At 32.7% G+C, this 20,920-nt stretch overlaps 3 protein-coding genes across 4 annotated transcripts in view; 2 read left to right on the top strand and 1 right to left on the bottom strand.

Annotated features, from left to right (window-relative positions):
- The window catches only part of LOC130649270 (uncharacterized), a 74,307-nt gene that overhangs the window by 46,385 nt on the left and 7,002 nt on the right, over nucleotides 1-20,920 (top strand). The window lies entirely within an intron of this gene.
- On the bottom strand, nucleotides 108-1,418 carry LOC130648534 (zinc finger MYM-type protein 1-like). Its single transcript, XM_057454586.1, has 2 exons — nucleotides 1,369-1,418; nucleotides 108-1,254 (listed from the first exon to the last, which is right to left on the bottom strand). Exons 1-2 carry the CDS (start codon nucleotides 1,416-1,418, stop codon nucleotides 108-110), a joined length of 1,197 nt encoding a protein of 398 aa, XP_057310569.1.
- Nucleotides 2,401-20,607, top strand: LOC130649268 (rab11 family-interacting protein 4-like). The gene is made up of 12 exons (XM_057455518.1): nucleotides 2,401-2,717; nucleotides 10,356-10,449; nucleotides 11,587-11,741; nucleotides 12,030-12,376; nucleotides 13,060-13,228; nucleotides 13,637-13,740; nucleotides 16,213-16,303; nucleotides 16,963-17,012; nucleotides 17,202-17,283; nucleotides 18,194-18,445; nucleotides 18,663-18,740; nucleotides 19,168-20,607. Exons 1-12 carry the CDS (start codon nucleotides 2,532-2,534, stop codon nucleotides 19,324-19,326), a joined length of 1,767 nt encoding a protein of 588 aa, XP_057311501.1. The 5' UTR covers nucleotides 2,401-2,531; the 3' UTR covers nucleotides 19,327-20,607.

The raw sequence follows: 20,920 nt of genomic DNA on the forward strand, positions 1-20,920 counted from the left end.
CAGTCCATCGTGTAGGAGAAAACTCATGGACCGACTTGGACTCATTTCCTGTTGCTTCTCTGATATTCTTTAATTGTGTGTCTCTCTTTGGCGATTTTTTGACAAGTTTATATTTCATAGGCAGTTCCAAACGCTTCTTTAAGTTCAGGGATTTCTTTTATCACATCGCCAACAGCTAAATTCAAAGCATGTCCGTAACAGTGTGTGTACAAACATTTTTCATTCAACGATTTGATTTGGGTAGCAACTCCAGATCTGTGACCAGCCATGGATGCAGCTCCATCATAACATTGGCCGCGAGCATTTTCTAATTTCAAGTTCATTCGTAAAAGAATATCTTTGATTAAAAAAACGATTTGGTCAGCACTAGTATCAGGTAGTGGATGGAGGCCAATGAACTCCTCGTGAGCCTGTAATTCATCATCAACCCACCGAATGCAAATGACAAGTTGTTCCGTATTTGAGACATCCCCTGTTTCATCTGCAAGGATTGTGAAAATCTCAGCTGACTGAATATTTTTTGCAATGTCACGTAAAATACTAAGTGCTTCGATTCGCAGCATTTCGTTTTGAATAGCCGGTGACGTGTAGTTTTGCTTTTTTGCAAGCCATGCACTCAGTTCCTTATCATCTTCACATCGGAGTAAAAGTAACTGGTGGAAGTTCGAATTCAACTCGATGTGTGTTTCCTCATCCCAATTGCCTCTAAACGGAAGTGATTGTCGCCCTAGATATCGAACGCTTTGCAACAGTTTTAACAGCATTCGTCTATTCCTTTCCTTTGTGGCTGCAAGATTATCTACCATGATTTCACCAATGTCCTTTGATGTACCTGGCGCAGTAATCAGTCTTTCAGTGGCTTCTTTATGGGAGTCGCTACATTCGTGTTTAGAAAATCCTCTTCCAGTGTCAAGCGCCTTTTTCCAATTTCGGTAGCCGGTTTCAGTAAAAACTGTCTCTGCTTTTGTTGCAGAAATCATGCTTTTTCTAAGAGCACTGAGACAAGTAAAGCAGAAAGCAGCGTCTTTATTTTGGTCGTAATGTAACCAGAGGAACTTGTCAAACCATGTTGGGTTAAACGATCTTTGTTTCGGATCTTTACCAAACGTTGTTTTTGGAAAACTCAAAGAACGAGGTTGGTTCGGTTTAGATGGATCACTCGTTGTTTCCTTAAAATTATTCTCCGGGTTTGTTGGTGCTGTCGTTGTAGGTGTCGTCGTTGTAGGTGTTGTTGTTGCTTCTTTGTTTGTTCGTCTGAAAAGCAAAACAAGTGTAAAGGTTGCTTGGATAACAGTTATGGGATGAATTAAAAAGCAGTGGTGGGGTTAACAAAGTAATTAAATATTTATTTATTAATAAGTCACTTACTTTTCAGGTCTAATGAGCCATTTTGATAAATCACTTGTTTTCTTCGGCATTTTCACTCTTTTTCAAATTAGTCTGTTACTTTGTTAATTCTATATTCTTACACCTTTTTTTTTTTTTTTGGAAGTCAGTCCAACTCGTTCTCGTCTTCTCACAAACACTATTTTCAGAATGTAGTTTCCATCCAATTTCATCATCATTTCCATGCAGCAAACACTATCAGAATGTAGTTTCCATCCAATTTCATCATCATTTCCATGCAGCAAGTATAAGAGTCACGCGTTTTAAATAAATAAAAGAGTGGAAATCGGTTATAAATCATTCTCAACAAGTGTTTAGTTTGTTTATATATAACAAATGGTCTTTAGACATAAGACAAAACGTTTTTCTTAACTTGTCATAACCATCTTTGAAAAAATTATTGGGGGGGGCGGGCCCCCCTGGCCCCCCCGGTGGTTACGGCACTGACTAGATTACTAAATAATTCTTCCTCTCTACTTCCCTCCCTCCTCCTGGGGATGTCCAATAGTTAGTTTAGGAATAATTTTCGGGTATTTAACTCATTCCACACAAAAGAACATTGCATTGAATAGGAATTTAATTTATCTGAATACAGTAATCAGAGCTTTTCCTCAAAACATTCCTTTTTCTCTATTTCTCCAATTGCTGCTTAACCCCTCCCGCCCCACCTTACTCCACCCTCAAACTACCCAATCTAATAACTTTTACTTTAGAGTGTACTCACTGTTTGTCGAACAACCTCGTCCCCATAGCTCTTCTACGCGTATGATATGACGAAGACGGTTTATGTTGCTGCTTACGATGTGTTAGAGAACAGTATTGATTCTAGAATCCACGTGCAGTGTTTGGAGAGAAAAACCCGGCTATATAGAGATTAAATTTGCGGTTGTTGTTGTGAGAAGACGTGTTTTTGCATGTTCGTTAAAAAAAGTGGGACGCTGGGCAAAAGGTTGGTCGAGAAAAGTACTCCTTTTTGTCTAATTTGCTGAACCTTCCACATAAATGTATTCCGTATTTTATATCGAAATTCCAAAACAAACCAAGCTGAAACACTTGCGCATATTTTCAGAAAATTCATGATTTACTACATTTAATGGTTTTAGGATCGCGAGAAAACATAACTGTTATGCTTAAAGAGGAAAAATATGGGGACTGAAGCATTGCTTCCCAATAATTTCGGAAAGGATGGGATAGAGAATGGCTTCAGCAACAACGATCTTCTTCTTCATTTGAAGCCTGTCTTTGATACTTGTGATTATAATGGTGATGGATATGTCAAAATACAAGATTTGATAGACTTGGGACAACAACATACTGTTGAAAATGGGGAGGTTAGTTAACTTATTCGTCCTTATTCATAAAATCAGGCTAGTAAGGTAGCTGCTGGTTCAGATCAAGTTACAAAAACTGTTTCTTCACTAAAAAACTTTTTCTCAATTGGGAATTACTTGCCATGCCAGCTAAATGGGGAAATATTTTAATGATCCCAAAAATACTTTTAGTTTTTTATCCTTCCACAGTGCTGGCATAAAGTTTTTAATTTCTAATGACAGCCAATGAAATCAGAGAAAAATTTCTTTCACAAGCTGTTTGTATTTGGCAATCTGCAGATTTGTTCAGCTCTATTTTCCGTTAGTGACAGGGTGAGAAAATTTGTCGTTAGAATTAGTAGAAACCTTTTTGTCATTTATCTTTACTTAAACAGTCAGGTAAAATTTGTGGGGTCATTAAAGTAGGTGAGAAAAAAAGTACCTATTTAGTATGGTACAAAGCTAAGCTCTGAAGTCTTTTACAAAATTAAAAATAAACATTTTCACTAAGGGAAAAAAAATTACCAGGCACTTCTTCACACAATCAAGAAAGATCCTGGATCCAGGACATTATTGACACGTGTTAGTACTTACTGCTGTCAATAAAGTCTGGTGGTGTGTTTGCTCCTTTTTTTACCACAAATATTATTCCAAGGTCCACTAAAGTATAAAAAAATATTCATCAGAACAACAACTTTTCCATCTTCAATTCAGAAACCCTCTTGGTCAGAATATGTGTTTCAAAATTTTAGGCTCCTAAACATGAAATAAGTTTAAAGTTTATTCTGAAATTATTGATTAACCAGTGTTATAAATTGTTGATTAAATAGATAATTTTACAAAATTGCCCTAACTTATTTCACAAAGTTCAGATTTGAGCTCGAACATGTGTGCAATCCCTGGTTGTTACAGATTAGTAATTTCTGTTTATCGATTATTAATATTTTTCTAAGGTAGGGTGACCTATCAACAAAACAAATGTTGAAAGTAACATTGTGGCAACATTGCTATTTTTTTACTCCCCCAGATCCAGAAAAATTTTCATTTCATACCAGCTCTTACCTTACTGTTAAAATCTTATTTTTTTTTTTGAAAGTTACATAAATTATGTTGTGTTATGTTATGACGTTTTAGTATATTATGTACCATTGTATAGATTCACCAGGCGGATAAGTTTGCCACTTTTTCTTGTTATAGATTACCAAAACTGCTATAGAGTGCAACACATATATAGGTCAAACTATTTTATACATAAGAAGACAAATATTTTTAGAGTAAAAAAAACTGGTAGAACCACATGTTGAAAGTTGTTGTCACAAGTTATGCCACACAATAATGAATCCTAGATTGAAAATATGCTGACAGGAACTTTATCAGTGGTTCATTCTCTAGTTTTTATTTTAATTCTTACAAACAAATAGTCTAAGGTAGTGGGAAATTTTTCGGACAAGAGACCAGTATGAACTCCTTGACAGAGTTGGTTCATAGCCGTCATGGTGAACGGTCATGCTCTGAACTGAAGCATGAGAAAATAAAAAGGGTGTTTTCGTGTTCTATGTTTATTGAATAAAATAAAAAATAATGTCAACAAGATCAAGAAAAATCAGAAAAAGGAGTAAGAAGTACAGCAACAACTCCTTGTTCGAAGAAAGCGAAGCTAACCAATTCACCATCTTGGAAACTTCTAACAAAATGATCAACCAAGATAGTCGATCATCGTCAAAATCAAATGACGATGGAGATGTGTATCAAATGATATCTGTTTGGTTAGATGTCCCGGAGGGGCATCTAACCAAACAAATTATTTGTCCATGAAGGACATTTTAGAGAACAATCTTGAAAAATTCCAGCACTCTATAGTTAGTGACTTGACAAAACTAAGGAAGGATGTTATTAAACTTGTTATCCAGAAAAAACAAATTATTGATCTACAAATTAACCAAAATAAAATAGACCAATATGGTCGTTGTAATAATTTGGAGATCTCGGGGATTGCTGATGAAATTTCTCAGGATAATCTTCAAGAATCTGTTGTGGGTATTCTCACCGATATTGGCATCAAGGTCACCAGTGACGAGATTGAAGAATGTCACCGGCTTCAGAAAGGTAAAAAATTGAAAGGCTCTAAAAAAACTATTATTCGTTTTACTAATCAAAGGAAATTTGAAGATTGTTTAATTAATAGATCCAGTCTTGCCAAGATTGACAAAAAGAAACATAATCTTGGAAATGAACATATTTACATTAACGAAAACTTATGTCCAGCATACAAATCGATATGGTGGGACTGCCGTAAAATGTACAAAAATAATTTTTTTCAAATTTTGGACTTTTAATGGTAGATAGATAGATGGATGTGCATTTTTTACATGGCTAGCCTCACTATCGAGGGATATACCCTGTCTATTATTTCCAGGAGGGGCCATGGCTTAAGATGGAGAGTCCTAGAGTATATAATGCTCATTTTGAGCTATGCAGCCTCAATTAGGGCCCCCGCTCTACTAGACAACTCTTGGCAACATCCAACGGTCCACACATTGAATTGCCGTCAAGAGGAATCGAACCCTGGTCTCCCGCACAGAGTACGAGAGCTATAACCACTAATCTACAGCGCCACAATGGTATGGTAAAAATCTGTGTTAACGAAAATGAAAATCCAATTACTTTATTTCATAAAAACAAACTAAGATCTTTATTCGAAACCTTTGATTTCGATAAAGATTTTTATGATGAAAATAATTAGTATTATGAGCCGATTTGGTTCATTTTTTGTTATGAGTTTTAAATATGGCTGGTGAGTGTTCCACGCTTGGTGTTTTGTTGACAGCAACAGAGGTATATATTCTCTCTTTTTTAAGGAAAAGAATTATAATGGCTAACCCTTATAATTTTCGGTAAACTTTTGCGTTCTTTACTAGTTGCTCTGAACACCGATCCGTGACATTTTAGAGATCCATCACTCTTACTAGCTAACTAGCTAAAAATAATAGCTAGCTAGCTAGCTATCACCTTTTAACTAGGTAGCTCTTTTTATTTCTTGTATTGTGTGTTGTTTGTTTTTTATGGCTGTGTTATCAAAATCTGTGTGTAGTTTTATGTGAAATATGTTGTAAATCTGTGGCTAACCACCATCATGCCCTGTGTTGTGACATATGTGACCAGTGAGTACATATTAAATGCAATCAAGTTTCCCCTACTGTATATGAGTCTCTTAAACATTCTTCTGATCCATGGTTTTGTTATAAATGTACTGGTTCTATATTTCTTCATGACGTACACCTCAGAACATCCAATTTCAAACTCTAGTAGTAAAGATATTGACCTCCCAGGTAATGCCCAATTCTTAAATTCTCTTTTTGCGAACTCTAGTTCTCATGATTCTAACTCTCTCAACTGCAAGTATTATGATATAACTGACTTTAATTCAACCTCTTTTAATTTTACAAAATCTTATTTTTCGTTCTTTCACTTAAATACAGCTTCATTACCATGTCATTTTGATAAGTTTAATGTTCTCCTTAATGACCTTGGGCATAATTTTGACATTATTGCACTGACTAAAAAAAAATTCCCTCTAGTACCATTGCTGGTGATTTTTGTCTTAAATCCTATAATTACTGCCACACTCCATCAGAATCTAGCTGTGGGGGGGGGGGGGGGTCTCTTCTTTTTATTGCAGATAACATCCCTTTCGTTGAAAGGCTTGATGGGAATAAAATACTTAAATCATGTTTTATCGAAATTCCAACAGTCAAAGGCAAAGCTCTTATAATTGGTTGTATCTATAGGCATTCGTCTATGGAAATCTCTGACTTCAGTGATAACTAATTAAGTCCTCTCTTATATAAGCTTTCTATGGATAATAAAGATGTAGTCTTAGGAGATTTTAATATTATTTTGTTAAATGTTGAATTTGATCATAATATTTAATTTTGTAGATATTATCATGTCATTCTTTCCTTCCTAATATAAACCTGCCCAGTAGGATAACTATTACCAGTAAAACATTAATTGATAATGTTTTTTGTAACTTCTCTAATTCTTCTTGTGTTTCTGGTAGTAGCAGGCATATCTGATCACTTACCTCAATTTCTCTTTGTTGATAAATCTCCTAGACATGCTATAAAATCATGTCATCAATATCGTGACTAGACAAACTTTAACAAAGAAAATTTTATTCTTGACTTTTTTGAAATTGATTGGGACAATGTAATAAATCTTAATAAACTAGATGTAAATTTTTCTTTTAATTGTTATATTCAAACTTTAACTAACTTAATTTACAACCATGCTCCTTTAAAATTAGCATCTAGTTCTAAATCCCGCTCTTCTAAAATTTCAAGTTTATCACAGAGAAAAAAACCAAACTAAAAATAACAATCTTTTAAACCACTATAAGCAATATCGTAACCTAATTACACTTCTCTGCAGACAAAGTAAAAACAGTTATTATAAATCTTATTTTTCCACTAATTTGAATAACTCTAAGCTAATTTGGAAAGGTATCAATAATATTCTGGGTGTTAATCAGTCATCAAAAAATTCAATTAAATCCCTTAACATTTATAATTTAATCTGTAATGACCCACAAAACATTGCGAACACTCTTAATAATCATTTCTGTACTGTTGCTGACAAAGTCGGTCAAAGATCCCAAATTCATTTAAACATTTTTCTGATTTTCTTGACAATCCAAATCAAAATACCTTTTTTTTTTTCGCCTACTGATCCTGGTGAAGTACTAAGTTATATTAATTCTCTTAACCTTAAAAGGTCTTCTGGTCCCAATAGTATTTCCAATAAAATCCTAATCCTTCTAAAATTTGATATTGCTGTCCACTTATCAAAGTTAATCAATCTCTCTTTTTCTAGTGGTGTTTTTCCCGATCTTCTCAAAATTGCCAAAGTGATAGCCCTGTTTAAAAAGGGCTCTCCACTCGATTGTTCTAACTATCGTCCAATTTCTCTTTTATCTAATGTGGAGAAGATATTTGAAAAAATTATATTTAAACGTCTTTATAACTTCATTAAGCACAATAATATTTTATTTTTTCGTCAGTTCGGGTTACGTAAATCTTTTTCCACATCTCATGCACTTATGTCTATCACTCAGCTTATTTCTAATGCCCTTGACCAAGGAAACTTTGCATGTGCCCTATTTATTGACCTTGAAAAAGCATTCGATACGGTTGACCACATTATCCTTCTTCGTAAAATCTCACATTATGGCATTCGTGGACATTCATTATAGAACTCTTTTCATCTTACCTCTCAAATCGAAAAAAAATGGTCTCCCTTTCTGGTATTTCATTTTGCTCCAACATTATTAAACATGGTGTTCCTCAGGGTTCAGGTTCTTGGGCCTCTCCTCTTCTTAATTTATATAAATGACTTATTTCATGCTATTAAATTTAGGGAGGTCCATCATTTTGATGATGATACTAACTTGTTACACGTCATTAAAAATCTTAAACATCTACAAAAGGCATGTCAGTTCGATATTAAAAGATTGTGTTATCAGCTTAATGGCAATAAAATTTCGATGAACACATCAAAAACCGAATACATTATATTTAAACCTAGACGTAAATCTACTCACAATTTTGATTTTAAATTAAAGATTAATGGTAAACGTATTAATTCTAGTGTCATGATTAAATATTTAGGTATTTTACTTGATTCCGACCTTTCCTGGCGATCTCATATTAATTTAATCAATTCCAAACTTAAAAGAGCTAATGCCATTTTATCTAAACTGCCCCATGTCACCAGAAATACTCTTCGTCAAGTTCATTTTGCACTTTTTCATTCCCATCTTTCATATTGTTGCCAGATTTGGGTTCAGGTCACTTCTTCCTTAGTTAATACAATTTCAACTCTTCAAAAACAGGCCTTACGTATTATTATTTTTCCACATCCCCATTCTCATGCTAATCCACTTTTCTCCCAACTTAAAATCTTAAAATTTCCTGATTATGTCCACCTTCATAATGTCCTATTTCTTAAAGAAATTACTTTAAACACACTTCCATTCTATGTCAATAAAACTTTTGGTATTGATTTTTCTGTTAACTTACGGTACTCGTGGATATAGTAATGGTCTTATAAGTGTTCCTTCTGTTCAGGCAGTATCCTATGGTTTAAATTCAATTCGCTTTCAATCCATTCGATTATGGAACAAGTTTATCCAACATTTCAACTTATCCTTCCTCGATTTGTCATCTAATGCTTTAAGGATTAAACTAACTGTTTTTTTTTTTACAATCTTATACCAAACAATAGTTTCTTATTTCTTAAACTGCTTATTTCAAGCCAATTGTTTAAAACTTTTGTCATTACACTAGGGTCATGTGTGCGTGTGTTGTGTGTCAATGTGCTAGTTCTGTGTGTGTAAATGTGTGTCCAATTGTTTTCAGTTTTTGTTTTGTTTATTATTTGTTTTATTTATTTATTTATTTTTCCTGGTTATTTAATTGATATATACCCCATTTCATATATCCCTAAATTGTCACTGATCATAGTTCTTTAATCAAAGGTGGTCTCACATTTTTCTAGCCATGCTATAGTGTGGTCTCCTGGATAATTTTATAGCTGTGTGGATATCATTATTTTTATATCTATATTGTATTTTATTTTTGCTGTTATCCTTACAAATGAATAAGTCTTGTAAATTTCTTATTCCGAATAAATGACTACTTACTACTTACTTAGTACTGCCATAAAAATAGGTATATCTCCTGGGCCATTCACTGTTGCCTTTTTTGGTTCTTAAAGATTCAAGCATAAGGAAAGTACAAGAATTTTACTATCAAGAACTTTTTGGATTAAATATATATTTATTCATTCATTCATTTATTCATTCATTCATTCATTCATTCATTCATTCTGGTGTCACCATACTTGACTAAATCTTTTACTGATGATATTCTTTCACTTTGTTTACACACTGGTGTAGAGATAAACGCAGTTGAGTAACTGACACTATACTTTTTACTTCATCTGAAGGTATAGATACTATCAGAGCTTATTAATGAATGTATGCAGTGTTTGCTACTTACCAAGCAACTTGCAGCTTTAAATGGTGCAATAGTCATTTTTGTAACTTGTTCTATTTTAAAGCCAAAAAAAACTAAAAAATCCAAACAGCTATAATTGAGCTAAGTAAAAACGCAGTAAATTTTAATCTATCTTTCTAAAAGCGGTTTTTAAGGAAAATTATTTGAACCTTGTGTGGTCCATTTTTAATGGGTTTTAAACGAAATATGAAGATCATATGAGTTCTTATAAAGACATTGTTTTTTTGTTGCATATACAGTTGCTTCTTTCTTCCTTTACATAGGAAATTGTGAAGTGCCTATAAAATATTATATCAAGATATTGTTGCACCATTAACACAATTTGTCTGTCTTTAGCCTATATATTAACACAATGAACTATAATTAATATAACAAAGAACTGAATTAATTATGTTTATTGCCATGACATGTCTTTACAACAGCATTGTTAGTGTTATTTTTTACTGTTGTCGTTAAATTTATTATATTTATTAAAACAAATTTTATCTTTCACTTTATCATTTTTTCCTTTATTTTCCTATTAATTTATATATGAGTGTATATGAGCTACAAATTTTTAATTTGTCTTGTCTTCTTCTTTCAGGAGTTGAAATTAATTTTACAACAACTTGACACAAATGGTAAAGGAAGAATTTGTTTTGATGAATTTTGCAACAAAATTCGTTCAATACTTGAAGGTAAATTACCCATTTAAAACATGGTTTACCTTTTTTATCTTAAAGGAGAACTAATGAAAAAACTTACAAGTTTTTTTTATATATAATAAAACCTTTTTTACATATCATGATATCAACATGGCATAAAAATATGTAAATTTTTTTATGTTCTATGTCAAAATTTTGTCCCCCCAAAAGGATAATTACATTACCGGTCGCCACCAGTATCGGACAAAAGCAAACTTGGTTCATATATATTTTGTTAATTTCTTATATGTCACATGGCGTAAATAATGGCGTACGTAATACTTATTTATTAAGTGATAATGCCTAAAACTAAATTTATAACTAAAAAAAAACATTATTTCATTTTGCGAAAGGTATTTATTTCAAAACATAATATAATAAATTTATTAAGTTTATCCATTTAGCATTCCCTTGCTTGATACATTCAGAATGCATTCATCCCCACAGAGTTACACAATTTGGTAATTTATTGAATAGACACAGCATCGCTGCTGTCATGATGGCAACTGTATTACCACTTTGAACTTAAATAACCAAAGTTCACAAATGTAAAAATTTAGCACAATTCATATTCCCACTATAATGAACACATATTATTTTTCCTTTAATGAGAGTAATTTTGATGAAATAGTAGTAAAATTATCTCAGTCAGGTAAAACCATAAAATAACCAAAATATTAGCAGAGCTTTCTTTACATTTATTATACCTATGCTACTCCATAAATCTTAACGTTTTGTGTATCTTTTTAGGCTTTTTACAGCTTTTAAGCATAATTGTAAATGGGGGAATTTAAAAAATGTGTACTCTTGAAGGGAGGATAGTCCAAAAGCGTACAAAGGGGAGGATCAATTGTATACATGATTTTATTTATTTTTTCTAAAAATAATTGTGTCGTTCTTTTTTCATGCACCTTGTTGTAAAAATTTGTTATATTTTTATGAGGTTAAGGTAAAAAGTCTATACCCTCTGAAAAGGGGGAAGTAAAAAGCGTGCAAAAGGTATGTCAAGAGCATGCTAGAGTTCAAGTAGTATGCCGAAAGTGTACAAGGGAAGGGGGATAAAATTAATGATTTTAGAAGTACAGACATTGAAATTGCACCAATGTGTGATTGTTCATATATTTCTTTTAGTTGTGACACCCAAGGATAACAACAACAAAGAAATAAAATATGATGACTTAAGCCCTGTCGAGGAAGAGAACATTCCATCAATATTTCACGAAAAAAGCACACAAGACGAACAAAGAGCAAGATCTTTTACTGACAGTGAAGGTTTCTATGAAGAGGTATGCGAACTTGGCTAACACAGCTCAAGATTATTTTTAAAATTTGCATGATTTGATCAAGAATCTTTCGTTTATATTGTTACACCAGTACCAATCTACCCATAGACCACGTAATGTTGATCCTTAGCCTTTCCAATTCAACAGTAGAAAAAATGTTGACATGATATTTTATTTGTCTGCTGGCCATGTTTCACATATACTCTGCCTGTCAACGACGTAATTTTTCATAATGTGTACTTTAGATTATATCATGATTGTTTAGATACCCTTTGTTTTTTTTTTACGTAGATGGATAGCATATCAGCAAGCACCACTTCAACAAATGATTGCTATGGGGATATGGAGGAACATCACAGTACTCCTCTAAATAATAACTTATTGAGAACACCAACCAATTTTTTTACTCGCATGAAACAAGACACTAGTATATACTCAACATATCCACCTAATGGAAAGCGACCACGCAAATCACGTAAATCATTATTCGAGATGCGACAACGTCAGTTAAGTCGCACAAGCGAATACCAATCACAGGAGGAAGGGTTTGAAGCATTTGGAGAAGGTCACGACTACGACTCGTTGTCATCTGAACCTGTTGCTGCTCTTCCATTGCATTTGTCACCTAGTGATAGTTTGTATGTATTATGTTTTACTTGATAACTAAGGCCTAACTCCCACTGATGAGATCAGCATCAGCATAAATAACATAATGAAGTACATAAATACGGAAAGGACATAAGTGTAACCCATTCCTGCATATAACATAAACATAAACATTTAGCAGGAGATAGAAAGGAGAAAGATTTTGACATTGCTCAAAAAAGATGAAAAAATAGTAATAAAACACATAGATCAGGACATATTCAAAAATGTGACAAATATTCCCTTCATTCTATAGTCAGAACATATTCAAAAATCTGACAAATATTCCCTTAATTCTATAGTCACAGAATATTTAAAAGTCTGACAAATATTCCCTTAATTCTATAGTCACAGAATATTTAAAAATCTGACAAATATTCCCTTAATTCTATAGTCAAGGAATGTTTAAAAAACCTGACAAATATTCCCTCAATTGTTTGGCCAGGACATATCATTTATGATTAGATTGACACGATGTCAAGTATTTTCACACGGGGATTTCCTTATGCATGTGCTTATGTATAAGCTTTTGCTTATTTTACCAGTGGGAACCAAGTCTTATAGGCGTTTTTATAAGGTTGCATTTGCGCTAAACACAATCATCTCCTAGAATTCCATCTCTACTGTGTACTAAAGAGAAGGGTGTATATTTTCTCATAAAAATTTCTTTGTTTAGTCTTACAAATCGTAGATTGTCCGGTACACAAGCAGCTTGTCAACTTCGACAAGTGCAGTCAGCTCGTACAAGTCTTCATGGGAGCATGGAAGAAATTAAACAACTTGTTGCCAATCAACCAATGTCTTTATCGGATGGTGAAGGTGATTTCATGTTTCTGTCTGCGGAGGTGATTTTTGCATTTACTTTATTGTTTTGTTTTAACTTTCAATATTTGATTGATTTTATAAGAAAAACTTGAATGGATGTTTTAAATGTTCCCCTTAAAATTAGTCATTTTAACTCTGTGAGTTCTGTACTCGTGAGAGAAGGCCTGGCAAAGGTGTTTTTTCCCATCATTGTTTCCTAAAATTCATTTTTTTGCAAGAATAAGAAGTAGAATCATTCATTAGAACCAAAAATCAATATTGTAGTTTGAGAATTTCATGACTTGTTCTATTGTCCTCTTAGAAGTGGATTAGCAAATCATTTCCAAAGCAACTACTGCGAATAATAAAATTAATTTTTCAGGACTTTATGTCAGTTTTTTCTTTCTATATTCTATAGAAAATGTGATCAAGTCAACACTATTTTTTAGATTAAGAAACTTAGCTCACAACTAACGATAATGAAAATGGACCAAGAAAATCATGACGACAAACAAAAACGAATCCGAGAAGAAAATAAAATGCTAGTCAATAGGTATGTCAAGCTTTTTTTTAAGCAGCACTGTATCACACTGCAGCACATATGTTTTCAAAAATTCAAAAAAAGAAAATAATGCCCTTCAATGTTTTCTCACATTAATAAATTGTTTTTTCCATCATGGGAAAGTTGTGAATTAATGCGAAACTCGCACCATGCAAAGTCACAAAAGTTGCTCTAGGGTTAGTATGTCAATAAAATTTCTCTGCATACTTATTTAAATCTAAAAACAAAATAAAAGAAAGCTGTGAACAAAATCTAGTCATCGTAACCTTTTTAAAAATTAAATCGTGACTCTGAATTTTGGCTCAAGTTATGATATTAGATGAGAAATGGTAATAACAGCTCTTCTCAAGCAGCTTTTTTTCAGAAGCATGTACAATGAGACATTATGGTGGCAAATTAGGAAGTTGGTTCTTACAAGTATTTATATAGGTCATCCCTGTACTAGGTTCATGCAATTTGAACTTGACAAAGTTTACTTATCTATAAATGTTCACAGCAGACTTAGGGTCTTAGGTTATTTGGTTAGATTCAAACTATCATAATGTCCTAATCGTGGCCTTTGTGTGCCCTGATGTAATTTTCCTAAAACAAACGCTGCGTTCCTAACCTTTGAATCTGAAATGTAGAATAGAAAAAGTAGTATCGCGAGGTGACACTTTTTGCCGACTTTACACAATGTCCAAAAAAGTTTCATTATCTCTAAATTCTGATGGGTGGTGCATGCAGGGGCAGATCAGTTTAATTTATATAACAGTATATAAATTTAAGGGACGTCTGATTTAGGCGTCCTCAATAGAGAGACATGCCAACTGCTTTCTTAGGATATTTTCAGTTTTGTTATGAGAAAACACGTACACAGAAGGATAAATAAATACATATTTTGATCCATGCATTCTTGTAGGTTTATGTGGGTTCAGGCCGTATTTCTTCGAGAAATTTTTTATAGGATTTCTTAAGCAACTTCTGTTGAAATTTTTCGTTCAAACTATCACAAAAAAGACTAGTGAGGGAGGGGGGGGGGGGAATCATAATATATATTGAAGCAAATTAAGTTTATATATGTTAGATCATAACTTGTTATTTTTAAGTCACAATTATACCATTATAATGTGGTGGTGAAAGAAGGTGGAGTCGTTTAGATCTTGATGGATCATAGTAGTAGATAATTAACCCAATGTAGTTGTGAATAGTAATTTTCTTTCCATGAATATTGTATTCTTTAAAATATTAAACACAAAAAAAATTTGCTTTCATTTGAAAAAAAATATGAACTAAATAATTAATATATGTAAAAATTAGTTGAATAAAAAAGGGTTTTCAAATTCTTCAATGAAACTTTTTCTCCATACATGATTTTTTCCTACAAATTTTTGCATGTTTAAAACTCAAGGTAGGAGGCTTGTGTGTACATTTGTTTCTTATTTTATTCTTTTCTGTTTCCTTTCTTTTTTTTTATCTTTTTTTATGACTTGTGGAGATTGTTTTGTGTTTTGTTAAAAACATTTTTGTTACAAAAACCATCTATGTAGTGTGTGAATGACGACATATTTAATAACTTTAAATTTTCTTGTTGCTGAGGTTAAGACAAAATTGATTGAATTAGCTATGTTGGCTAGCTAAGCTATGTTGGTTATATCATTGGTATATAAGTTTTTTTTTCAGTGAATATGTGCCAAGTTTTTTTATATGTCACTTAGCTAATATTTTTACAAGTATTAAGCAAATTGCGATGTTACACATTGGGCGCCATTTTGAATTTAGAACTTTTATTACATGTGTCTAATTAGACTAGCATTTTTTTTTTACTCTCTAATAATTTAAGTACTCAAAAAAAAGACTTTAAAATCCAGACCCTTTACTATAGTTTTTCTATAGCACATTACATGTAAAATACTTCTTTGGTGTTTTTACTTGAAACAAGTGTAAACATGTATTCCCAGCTGCACGTGTGTTTGTTTTTAACAGTGAAGTGTGTGCTATTGTTGGTTGGAATTGGTTAGGCGAGACAATTAGATAAAGTCTCGTTTATTCGAAACATTTAAACTTGATGGTTTTAATTTGGTACAGAAAGTTTTTGATTCAATGTCGTTTTGGATGTTTTCGAAAAGGTTTTAAATCCATGAAAACTGTTTCCTTACATAAAAAAGTGTATACAAAATATGTGAAACTATTCAAAAATTTCAATATTTTATATTTAATGAATATTTTTTTAAACAAAATATAATGCTTTGCAAGAAACAACCCATCACGATAGCCACAGCGAGTTTTCTGTGGCGAGTTTTTTACGGCGAGTTTTCTGAGCTTTTTTTGAAATAGTCGCATGTGTAAATATTGTATAATTAGCTAGTTTTTTCATCTGGTTTAAATCAATTTTGATTGTGCTCCGCCATAGCTATTTAATCAAGCAAGCGTTAAGAGAAATCCATAGAAAGACTTTTTAATTATTAACAATTTCTATTTAAGAATCAATGCACTCGAGGAACAGTTGATTGATCAAAAAGCGACTTCATTACAAGTTGTTGAAGGGGAAAGTCAAAAATATCGAAAAGAATTGGTAAGTCGCTGTGGTTGCAGTGTTGTAATATTTGTGACAAGAAACACCAAGAATGTTTTTAAAGCAAAAGAAGAAAGTTTTACAGTGAAATTTGTTACTTCTTTACATAGTCATTTTAATCAATTGGTTCAATCGAAATTATGTCTTAAAATAATCTTTGTTGTCTTTTTGTTTAGTTAAAAATGCTTATCAAGGAACAGTTGACAATGTCTCTAGTCTGACATTATGTTTCTCATAGGTCTGTTTCTTGTGAAAAATACTTATGTATAGGGGTACACTTTTTTGTATGAGCGACTGAGTTGCTAAGAATTGAGGCTAAGAATTGAGGCTAAGAATTGAGGCTGAGATTTGAGGCTAAAACTAAGCAACTGGCTTCGCGGAAATTTTGAAAGGTCAAACAACTGAGGTCTCTAGATATTTTAACAAGCAATCTTTAAAGCAGAAAGCTGAAATTTTTTGATATTGAGACTTTAAGAAGAAATGGATTGCTTATAAAAAATTGATTGAGCATTTTCAATGATGGCTCTTCCCCAAGGGTGTTTTCATTAAAACAACCAGTCAACGTGTCAGTTGTATTATGTGATCTTAATAATAACAATTATTATTAATATAAAATACAACTAAAGTGAGTCTATGAGTTTTTTTTGTTTTTTGTGTAGCAAAAACTTCAACGTGAAAACGAAAACCACATCGACAAACTACAAATGAAGTATGTTTATATTTTGTTCTGTGTCCTTAATCACTCTTTAATTACCCGGTAATTAAAATGTCTTTTATAAGTATTGGTGACGTCATCCCGTTAATGAGGACACAATGCAGTCGTTCGGCTCACTTTTGATTAAGTAAATTTAAATTGATTGTTGTTTTGTTTCGTAAGAAAATAATGCTTTATAAACAGGCTGCATGAAGCAGAATTGGAAATACAAAACTTGAAGACGGTCGAGCCGATGCTGAGAAAAGAGATTGAAAGCTCTCTGGAGGTAAACATTCAACTTGTTAGTGAGCTTTGGTCATAACAAAAAATATAACATTAGGTTATTTGTTTTGTTGTGTTTGTTTGTTTGTTTGTTTTCGTGGATGATATTCTTTCTGATTTTGACGGCTTCGGCCTCTTTTCAAAAATGTTTTTTCAGAGCGCTCTGTCAATACCAAAGTTTTCATAAATTCATGACGTCAACATATCCTGCAAAATACTAAATACCAGTCACTCTTTTAGCAGTACAAGTTAAATTAACAGAGTTTTTGTTTTACCTCTTAGCGCACAGAGGCTGATTATATTTTTTATTTTTTTCTTCATTTCTTTATTTAATGTTGGTTTTACATAGTAAGTAATATATACTAATTTACACCAACTAAAGCAAAAAAAAACACAAGATGTGTAACAAACATTAAAAATACGAGGCAAAAATTGCTGAGACATAAAACTTACATGCTTCTAAAAGGTTAAGTGAGGTGAGTTTCTTTTTGAAACTCTAGACGGACTGAGAAACCTTAACTTTGTCAGGCAAAGAGTTCCATAACAAACAACATATGCATTGGATGTTCATAATTTCAAATCTATATTAAACTAGGTTCTTATTAATAAAATCTTTTCTGTAGAATTGTGTCTGTAGAATTTCTACCGTAATAACTTAATTCAGGCGCACATTAAATGGTTTTTATATACTTAAAAGCTTAATTAAAAGAGGCAGTTTAAGAAGCAGTCTTCAAAATGTTACAAACATTCAGATGAACTAAAGAAGGGAAAAGGATGTTGTCTGCAGAACTTTTTCAATACATACTTGTGTACCCGTGCTATAACTAACGCCCCCTCAAAGATACGCCTTGATAATATTTGAAAAATATGATAAAAGTCTTTCTTGATTTTTAACTAACTTCATATATTTTTAGGAAAGAAGAGAAGCTCAACGAAAAGTTGAAGAATTACAAACTGAAATAATTGAGAAAGAAAAAGAAATTGAACAGTTGAAATATAAACTTAAAGCAAGAAATGATGATTTGGAGCGCGAGCGGAATGACAGGGCGGACGAAGTGAGTTTGCTAACGCAAGAAATAGAGAACATGAAGTACATGAAGAACGCCGCCCTCAATCAATTCGACGAACGCAACGATTTGATGAAACAGCTGGAATTACTGAAGCGAGTATGTTTTTAATGAATGATTGGATAATTTGATTGAAGTTTAAGCTTTAGACTATATATCCATCTTTGATACTATTCATTCATTCTTTCGTTCACTTTTCCCTCTTCTGTGTTAGACCTAAATTTATTTATTTATTCATTCATTTTTCCCTTTTTTATACTAACTTGTTTAATGGCTTTGTTTTCAGTCGTTAAAAAAAACGTTTTTCTTATTTCAGGAAAATGACGTGCTAAAGGCATCAAAAGATGATCTTAAAAATGAGTTAGTCCAACAAGCGTCCATGATGGATTTACAAGTATGTTTACTTATATGTATTTAAGTCCAATGAAGCCTCGACTTTCGAGCAGCTCATTAAAAACACAGCTAATTTAAAGATCCTATTTTATGAACAAAAAAGGCGAAGTAGGTTCTTTTTCTCCACCTCTAACTTCCCAAATAACTATAATTATAACTAACAATAACAGCAACTGTTACGTAACCTGATCCACTCGAGATTTAAATTTCATTTAAAGTTACTAATGCACTATCAACCGACGTGTGGGCGGGAGTTACAGTAATTCTATGGATATCTCTTGTGGGGAGTGCGACCATACATTACATATATGAAAGCTTTGTAAATCCAACCACGTTGTTAAGTTGTTCTAAAAAAACCTTGTTCTTTCTTTCAAAAAAACCTTGTGGTCTTTCTTTCATAAAAATGCTTGTTGACTTGCTTTTTGTAGAAGGAGCATACTTTAGCTGACGAGTTAGCGCATGCGGACAAAAGCGACGTATTAGATGCATTGCGCGCCGAAGAGACAGAAAACCATCGTCTTAGACAATATGTCGACCAGTTGTTGATATTAATTATGCAGAGTAACCCACTACTGTTGGAAAAATGATACTTGGCATGATGACGTTACGACGACGATGTCGGATAAAAATGCATGACACAAACATCGTGAAGAAAAACTAGCTAGTAAATAAAGTTAAATACAATAAGTTAACGTAACTGATATAGTTGGTAATGAGAGCAACTCGCGGAAAGGTGGCGAAGAACGTGTGAAAAAGTACATACACTGCAGCTATGATCATCATGTAGGGTCCGTTGTCGTGGCAGCCATTGATTGGTGAATGCGTTAAGTTTGTTCGCTCGCGCCCGCGCGCGTTTGGTACCGTTGTTTGTTGGCTTACTGCAGCAAATATTTTTATACTGTAACAAAAATGACGATAATGATCAAATTAATAATTCGAAGATAATGAAATAAATTGTTTTTTTAATTATTTATGCACATGATTTTTATTTTGACATTTAATTCCTTTTTTTAAAAAAATAGATTTGTAAAGGTTTTTAATTTTATTCTAGTTTTTCAAATCTGTTTCGACGATAATTGTTTATTGTAATTAATTTATTGTAAATATTCAAAAATGATTTTTAAAGGCCAGTTTCCATTAAATGTTTTTTTCGTGCGCGAGAAAATGGAAGAATAATGTGACCTCGTTTCAGCTCGAGCAAAAGGTGCCTGGGCGTGTTGTGCTGCATGAAAATTAGCCAAATGGAAATAGGCCTTAAAGAACACATAAAATGCTTTTTGTAGCACAATTTAGCTCGACTTGTTAAGGTCCTGGACATTTCTTGCTGTGTCGAACCGGAATTCCATCAAATGGAAGCCTTCTTAAGTAGTAGCCATTAATCTTTTTGACAGCACTTGAAGTAATGATCCGCTTTGTCAATTTTTGTGATTTGTATTCAGCTTTTTTATGCATCAGCCAAACATTTGTTACCACCCCCCCTCCCTCTTTTTTTTCTTAGATTTTTTAAAACATTGTGGCACGTATCACATGATTCTTTACTTTGTATATTTGTTTGTCTCTGTTTTAAAAGACAAACAAATTAACAACCTCACCTTGATATCTTAGCATGAAACAATTTTTGCACCTTGATTCTTTAATTTTTGATCTTCTAGCGAGGCTAACGAAAAACAGAAAGGTTTTTTTATAATCTTAACTCTCTTTATAACTACGAAGCAAACCTCTTACATTACTGTGAGTTGACAACTGGTTGAATTATACAGTTTGTGTTTAGTTTGAGCACTTAATGTGAATTATTTTTTAACACGATGGAGATTATATATATAGGTGTGAACGTCACATAGTAATTTAATACATCTAGTTGGGTAACATTTTTATCGTGTTCTTTCTCTCCTCTTACTTATTAGTAACAATTACACCTGCATATAGGTAGTACTAACACAGTCCTGTATATAGGGGAAATTATTAGTAATATTAACGGTGTAAAGTTATGGTTTCAAGTTGAAAATAACTCTTTGTATCTGATATCCATTACTAGGTTCTTCTTATGTTTGAACTGTAACACGGCTTTATGATTCCATACCATGGCATTAAAAGGTGCTGGTTATGTAACATAATGCTTGTAGGAGCCGCTTAAAAATGTGTTTTTATAATCCGATCTGGAATAACACAAACGCCCTCTTG

Source organism: Hydractinia symbiolongicarpus, chromosome 7, assembly GCF_029227915.1.
Source record: "Hydractinia symbiolongicarpus strain clone_291-10 chromosome 7, HSymV2.1, whole genome shotgun sequence".
Lineage (NCBI taxonomy): Eukaryota > Metazoa > Cnidaria > Hydrozoa > Anthoathecata > Hydractiniidae > Hydractinia > Hydractinia symbiolongicarpus.

Bases quoted from the DNA above. Each gene is read 5' to 3' on its own strand.
- LOC130648534 (XM_057454586.1), bottom strand. From the start codon at position 1,418: ATGCCGAAGAAAACAAGTGATTTATCAAAATGGCTCATTAGACCTGAA. The intron at 1,255-1,368 runs GTAAGTGACTTA...TTTGCTTTTCAG, and splicing joins TGGCTCATTAGACCTGAAAA to ACGAACAAACAAAGAAGCAA.
- LOC130649268 (XM_057455518.1), top strand. From the start codon at position 2,532: ATGGGGACTGAAGCATTGCTTCCCAATAATTTCGGAAAGGATGGGATA. The intron at 11,742-12,029 runs GTATGCGAACTT...TTTTTTACGTAG, and splicing joins GTGAAGGTTTCTATGAAGAG to ATGGATAGCATATCAGCAAG. The intron at 18,446-18,662 runs GTATGTTTTTAA...TTCTTATTTCAG, and splicing joins AGCTGGAATTACTGAAGCGA to GAAAATGACGTGCTAAAGGC.